This window comes from Nicotiana tabacum, chromosome 6, assembly GCF_000715075.1.
Source record: "Nicotiana tabacum cultivar K326 chromosome 6, ASM71507v2, whole genome shotgun sequence".
NCBI lineage: Eukaryota > Viridiplantae > Streptophyta > Magnoliopsida > Solanales > Solanaceae > Nicotiana > Nicotiana tabacum.
Window position 1 is genome coordinate 207,051,141 of NC_134085.1, and position 7,098 is coordinate 207,058,238.

The following is a 7,098-nucleotide window of genomic DNA, read 5'->3' on the forward strand; positions in this document are numbered from 1 at the left end:
ATAATTATTACCTCTTTAATTATTAATAATACTTTAGGCCTGCAGTTTTTCTCTCAATGTTTGTGTAAATGGTTAAACGTTAGAAAAAGGGGTTCGCCTGGCAGGTAGTGTTAGTTGGGTGTCAATCACGTCTAGGGGTAATTTGAGTCGTGACATATTCGCACTGGTTTATTTATGAATACAGCAATAAAAAGTGCTTAAAATCAGGGCAGTCCAAATGTATGCGCATGTATTAACATATATTCGCGACATGTATTCATAAATACAGTAACATCAATCACCTTAAAAATAGATATGTTCAGCTTTCTAAGAGAGAGAAAAAACATAAATAGTGTATTTCATGCTTCAATGGTAGCATATACCATAAATATTTATTTTTCTATAAAATATAAAAAGTAACTATAAAAAATAATATTTTAAAATAATTTTAATTTATAATAAATAGGGTGTATACCTTTGCCATTAGAGTGATTTTCGTTGCGGACCATTGGATCAACCCATTATATAGCCCATACTTGGCATTTGTTGTACCCTGCTATTCAAGCCCGTGATTTCAATAGGGCCAGTATTTTCAGTTCTGGATTCTATGCTTAATTTAATTAAATAATCAATATCAGATAAACATCACTTTGGTGGCTTCAGGAGACTTCCATGTTCATCGCAGTGACGTGGACTCATTTCTATTAGGCATGTGTCAAACTCCCATTTGGTAAAATCATAGGGGCCTTGTCCTATTATGTCCTAGGTGTCTCCCGAACCCTCTGTCCTATTATTAAATGGATCACTAGTGCAAAGGTGATCATCGGCAAGCAATTCGATTTTGAGCAGATACGCCAAGCTTAGAACCATAATTAATCAAAATCTTAACTTAGTTTGATCTGCAGCAATTGTTTACTCCTATGGCTTTTAGATCAGCGGTAAGTTCCAATTACTTCTATTATTATATAACTTGCCAACTTGGTGTGATGATTGTTGCTCTTTCGCTCATTATTTATCTTGGTGCTAATTAAACTAAGATAGAAGGGTATTGATTTTCGATGTTGCAGACTTATCTAAATTCCATGGTTACTCACTTAAAGGGAAGTTCCTCAGTAAATTATGCCACAGCAGCCACTTCAAAATTTAAGGCATCTTCACCCGTCCAACTTAACGCGACTCATGTGCCCAAGTAAGATTATTGTCCTCCATAATCTACTCCTTTTACGTAGCTTGATAAAGGATTTTACGGTTTATGTATACCACTGGCAACGGTGAAGTCAGGAATTTCGCAAAAAGTGTTTAAAATTTAATATACACATATAAAAAAATTATTTTTGACCTGCATACATAATATAAGTTTTTATATATATTTTATAATTTTTCGATAAATGGAGTGTTCGGTCGATCACCCTTAAATGTATGTGGCTACGATCACTGGCTACTGGCTTTGTTGCTGTTGTATGCCGATGATGGCCTAATTCAGAATATAGTATCAAGTGGAATAAAAAAAAGTAAGAGCAGTCTTGTTATATGTTTGCGTTTTAATTTTTGAAGACGTATGCATACTCCAGAAATGGATTCAATTTAATATACAGAATCGTCCTAAATTAGCCTCTGAATGTTACAGGTCAAGAAAGGGAGACTTTGTGCCAGTGTGTGTGGCGCTAGGAATGATCGGACTATCGGCGAGTTTCGGGCTGCACACAGCGATGCATCAGCTGAGGCGAGCCCCTAATGTGCATGTAAAAAAATCAAGGAGGGAAACTCTGCCTGAGATAGTGGAGCCAGAACATGTTGCAGAAGATGCCGATAAATTCATTAGCAAATCTTTATTCCGTAAGGTGGCTCACATTCAGGATTTTTCTACTAGCCGTGTCATTCCTGATCCAGCTCGTGGCTACGTTTATACCAAGTTAGTAGCAAAACTAATATTAGTACTATTTAATTTCTTCTACTTGTTTTTCAATTAATTTCTCTTTTCGTTTAGCACAAATATGGGATAGTATTGGTACTTATCTAGCAATTTTATTATTGCAGGAAGCCGGGTGTAGTGACCTTGAAAACTGTTGGAGTGGATCCAAATTAAGTTGTAAATTATATGTAGGTTTTGTGGAGTACTTTGGTTGTATTCTAGAGTTTAATCTCTAATTCTGTAATACTATATGAAGATATATAGAGTAAAACTCATATAGTAGATAAGTAGATGTTTTAAGTTTACATGATGGTGTTACTCTAATACGCTTGATATTGTGCATGTTTATGAACGAGAACACTATAAATATGTAGTACGTACAGCTTTGTGAATACTCTAGCAATTATGACTCATGCAATTTGGCTACTTTCCAATGCCATGTGATCTTTTTTTGCCTTTCTCAATGGACGACTGTCGACTCTGCTATATATTAAACACGTTGCAAAATTATATATTGGTCACCTAGCTACTTCTACTATATATTATATAAAATGTAAAGGGACAAACTATCTTCTTCTTACTTTCTTTCTAATTTGTATCTTACTAAGTTTGTCGGGTTTAAGGCGTTAAGCTTTGATATATGTCCGTTCGTTGAAAGCAAGTAGAGCAAGATAAAAGGAGTGCCTATACCTTCTAAAAAGAAGGTTAAAAATGGATACACTGAGATTTCTCACGGCATCACGGCGAAAAATTGATGGACCCTATTTATTTTAAGAAGTTAAAAAGTCCTTTTCCTTTAAAAATAAAAAGTTCTTGCTTCCTTGCATACACATACTTTTGTGTACCTTCTTTTCTAAATTAATTAGATGTAAGCTGGGATCTTTGTTGCATTCAAGCTGGCTAACTTTGGATCTATAGATCTTTGTGTTCTCTTTTGAACAGTGAATGCTCCTATACATGATTTTTTCGATCAATGGAGTTAAAATATAAAAAAAATATATTATATGTATACATTTAATTAAAAAAAAGTACCTAACTACACTAGATAGTTAACACTTAACACCTTGAACAAATTCGCCACAATTTTTTTTTTCTCTCTTTCAGAGTCGGTTAAAACACTTGGAACAATATAAATATGCGGATGTAAAGTGGCTTGTCAGCCAAACAATATAATTTCCATGAGTCACCGCTAGTGCAAAGTGGACTTGTTAGCTCTTGACGAGTGTCCTTTATTTTGCATGCCTATCCGTTTGTATCCCTTATATCGATGTATATATCTTAGCAAAAAAAAAATATCGATGTATATAATCATCATTTACTGCACACAGAGCATCACTAAGTTGAACCAGACTCTTAACAGTAAATTAAACGCCCCCTCACTGCTCTTTCTATAGCTTTTGATTTGTTTTCGCTATCTTGCATATCATGGCATTCAGGTCTTCGGTAAGTCCACACTCTGAGTTAAATTAAATTGTTCGTAGTTATGTGTATACATAGACATGATTTCTTGTCGATCGATCTTTATTCAACCTTGCAGAGTTTGTGGAAATCTATGGCTACGCGTATTAGCGGAAATCCTACATTTGCAAAATCTAATATTACCAAATTGAGGTCATATGCCGCTACTGCTGAGCATCCAGACACTAAGCCAAGGTGAATATTTGTAAGTAATTAGCACCTTTGTTGTTATAAGTAAGTGCAATATATAATAACTTGATGTTTGATTAATTGAAACAGGGGACTGAAAGGAGAGTTCTTTCCCGTGTATGTAGCGCTGGGACTAATAGCAATGTCCGTGGGTTTTGGGGTACACACAGCCACGCATCAGCTGAAGCGTTCGCCTAACGTATCTGTGAAGAAATCAAGGAGGGAAACTGTACCAGAAGTGGCAGAACCGGACAATGTGTTGAATGATTCCGACAGTTTCATTAAAAAATCTTTTTTCAGAAAGGTGGCTCATGTTCAGGATTTTGATAATCAATCTGTCATGCCTGATCCTATGCGCGGGGATGTTCTAGCTAGGTACTTCAATAGTCTTATAGCAATTACTTTGCTATATTTTTCTATATTCTTGCAATTGGGTTACACAGCGTGAAATGTGCTTTAATTTCTGATTTTATTGGTGTTATTATTGCAGGGAGCCTCACTCTGAGACGTTGAGATCTGTGGGAGTGGATCTGAATCCAAAATTGCAGTGAGCTATTTATGCATTTCTGGATTCAAGTAGATGTTGTTACATCCGCCAGCTTTGACCCGAGATTTTCATATGGAGAGTCGAAGATGGTGGCGACGTTTTCCCCAACTTTTTGCAGAGAGAGTTCCATAAATAACACTTTGAGCAAAAAAATATATTCTACCTTTTAGGAATATTGTACATATTTGCTTCAAATAAAAATGGATCTTTCTTTTTTAAACCATACCATGAATGTTGCCTCTGCAGTGTCACAGTGTGCCTAACTCTTATTTCCTGCCTGTGTCATCCCTGGGTGGGAGGTCAATCAAATACGCGGAGAATAAGGAATCAATTCCTGCTAGTCTCTGTGTTTGATAATTGACACTCTTACAAGCTAAAGCATTGAAATTTAATGGGATAATTATCTGATTTAATTTAAATTTGATTTTAACCGAATCCTTCGGTTATATACTTCTCGGAATTGGCTCTTCGTGGCTTTGTCCGAAGTTCAGTGACTCAAACCAGACTTGAAAAATCAACTCCATGCTAATGTGGTTATTGGTTGTTTTTTTGAGATTAGACGTGGAAGGAAGAAGCGTGTAGAGAAGAACATTTTAGAACCATTATTTTGAAGCTCCAGAATACTGTGTACATTAAAAATTTTCCAGCAGATCGCCGGTACAACGAGCGACCTAATTTTTTTATTTTATTTTTTTTTGAAATTTCAGCAGTTCACCTCTAAAACATTTTTGGACACCACTAAAATAAAATTATGTCAATAATTTTAATCTTTTGGAGTGATATTTTGGTGACGGTAACATCGTTGAACAAAATCGTCACAGCAAGCGGGCTGCATTAATTTTTTTCCCAGCAGGTCGCTGGTACAACGAGCGACCTAATTTAATTTTTATATTTTGAAATTTCAGCAGGTCACCTGTAACATTTTTCGACCGCCATTAAAATAAAACTATGACAATAATTTTAATCTTTTGGAGTAATATTTTAGTGACGGGTAGAAACCGCCTCTAGTTATACAAAATCGGCACAACACAAACTGCCACCGGAACCGCCACAATTAATTTGTCTTAGCGGCGGTCATTCCTGCGCTTGTTCAAAACCGCCGGAAAATGGCATTTAAAACCGCAGGTAATTACAGATTTCTCGTTGTGACGTAAGTGGTGAGTGTTTTCCTTGTTATTTATTTATTTTTCATCACCAAATAAGAATGGCTTTTTTTGTATGGGTCCAAATTTGACCGATCACGACCAACAACGAGTACGACAAACGACCGGGTTTCTTCGAGTCAAAGTCCCAAGGGAGACGACCTCAAGGCAGAAGAAGAGATTGTGCGACCTCTGTAACAGTGTAAGCCCATTAGGAACATTAGGAATATTCCGTCGAATATTCCTTGTATTTGGTCTTTCACAATTTAGAAGAGTTTCTCTTTTAGTATAAAAGGGGGACAATAACCTTGTAAGAGGGGGGAGATTTTTTGATTTCTGGAATACGAAGAAAATTATCGACCTTTTTATCTATCATTGTTTCTAGAGATTATTATATTCAGCTAAGATTTACCCCTTCATCTTTGATTGATTTGTCCAAAAAGGTTTTAGTATCTTTTGAGTCAAACAATTTGGCGCCGTCTGTGGGGATTTCTACAGCTGAAATCGTAGTTTTCATCTAGATTTTTGAAAGTGATAATCACTTTTCTTCAAACTTCGTAAAAACCAACGATGGCGGGAAAGGGGGAAGCGAGGCTAAAAGCAGTAGCAGATGTCTCGAATAATCTCCTGAATTCCCTCAACGAAGCCAGTGGAGAAGACAATGAGAATGCAACACCAAGTGCTACACCGGAGGGGGAGATCTCACCTCTTCCACACGGGAATCTAACGATCTTGCGCGAAAAGGGAGCCTCAATATCCGCGGCAAGAGAAGCACCACCAGCAATCAAAAGGCTACTGGAAGAATGGTAACAAGTGCCTTGAGCAACATGCCCGCTCCAGGAGGCGTCGAAGACGTGCCACCTACAGAAATCGCAGCTGCCGTCGATGAGCCAAGCGCTACACGAATAGGTAACACCCGCACTGCTACTAATGCAGGTGACGATGCACTTATGAACATCTTAAAGAAAATGGAAGAGATGGAAAATGAGAACAAAACACTTCGCGACCAGATGAAGGAACATCAGGAGAGGGTTGACAAAATACCAGGCGCTCCGAAGTTATTACCAAAACGCGATGTGAGCCGATTCGTCGAACAACCATACAGTGAAGGAGCAGCTCCCCATTCTATTCCAAAGACCTTCAAAATGCCGCCATACTTGAAAATATACGACGGGACCACGGACCCAGAGGATCACTTAATCATTATGTTACCGCAGTAAAGGGCAATGATCTATCAAAAGAATAGGTACCGCTGTGCTGCTAAAAAAGTTCGGTGAGGCTTTGACGGGGGGAGCATTGACATGGTACTTCCAACTACCATCACGATCGATATCGACGTTCGAAGAGATGGCGGATAAATTCGCCACCGCTCACGTGGGAGCGAAGAAGGCCGAGGCTAGGGTTAATGATATCTTTGTCGTCAGGCAAATGACAGGCGAGGGTTCCTAGCCCGATTCAATAGAGTAAGGATGAGTTTACCGAACGTGTCAGAAGGGATGGCAGTAGCAGCCTTTCAAAATGGGTTAAACAGGAATGGATCAAAAGCAACCAAAAAACTACTCAATAGACTCATGAAGTAGCCCCTACCACATGGGAAGAGATCCACAACGCCTATTGCGTCGAGGTGAGGGCAGACGAGGATGACCTGAACGGTCCGCTTCAGCGATTAACATCAGTCCAGACCGAGACAAGGAGAGATCGACGTAACGACGGACGAAGGGATCAACTACCACGTTTCAATCGAGAAAGGCATCAGCCCTATATCCGAACATCCAACCTGTCACACCTCCTTTTTCCGCCCCGCGAGGGTACAAGGAGTTTTTTCCAATTAAAGGACAGTCGAAACGGGATTTGTTTATTTATTTCAGAGT

The 7,098-nt window shown here is 38.2% G+C and overlaps 2 protein-coding genes across 3 annotated transcripts; both read left to right on the forward strand.

The window, feature by feature from the left end:
• Positions 1 to 767: 767 nt before the first annotated feature.
• Positions 768 to 2,294, forward strand: LOC107824264 (uncharacterized). Its single transcript, XM_016651013.2, has 4 exons — positions 768 to 917; positions 1,047 to 1,168; positions 1,607 to 1,891; positions 2,017 to 2,294. Exons 1-4 carry the CDS (start codon positions 900 to 902, stop codon positions 2,063 to 2,065), a joined length of 474 nt encoding a protein of 157 aa, XP_016506499.1. The 5' UTR covers positions 768 to 899; the 3' UTR covers positions 2,066 to 2,294.
• Positions 2,295 to 3,175: 881 nt separating this feature from the next.
• Positions 3,176 to 4,308, forward strand: LOC107824263 (uncharacterized). 2 transcript variants are annotated; one of them, XM_016651012.2, is made up of 4 exons: positions 3,176 to 3,334; positions 3,429 to 3,554; positions 3,629 to 3,913; positions 4,029 to 4,308. In XM_016651012.2, exons 2-4 carry the CDS (start codon positions 3,508 to 3,510, stop codon positions 4,087 to 4,089), a joined length of 393 nt encoding a protein of 130 aa, XP_016506498.1. In that variant the 5' UTR covers positions 3,176 to 3,334; positions 3,429 to 3,507; the 3' UTR covers positions 4,090 to 4,308. The 2 variants fall into 2 exon arrangements, with proteins under 2 accessions (XP_016506498.1, XP_016506497.1); XM_016651011.2 differs by having other exon boundaries at positions 3,429 to 3,544.
• The last annotated feature ends 2,790 nt before the right edge of the window (positions 4,309 to 7,098 follow it).

Coding starts and splice junctions, on each gene's coding strand:
- LOC107824264 (XM_016651013.2), top strand. Junction 1,169..1,606: donor AACGCGACTCATGTGCCCAA/GTAAGATTATTG, acceptor TGAATGTTACAG/GTCAAGAAAGGGAGACTTTG. Junction 1,892..2,016: donor CGTGGCTACGTTTATACCAA/GTTAGTAGCAAA, acceptor TTATTATTGCAG/GAAGCCGGGTGTAGTGACCT.
- LOC107824263 (XM_016651011.2), top strand. Junction 3,545..3,628: donor CATCCAGACACTAAGCCAAG/GTGAATATTTGT, acceptor TAATTGAAACAG/GGGACTGAAAGGAGAGTTCT. Junction 3,914..4,028: donor CGCGGGGATGTTCTAGCTAG/GTACTTCAATAG, acceptor TTATTATTGCAG/GGAGCCTCACTCTGAGACGT.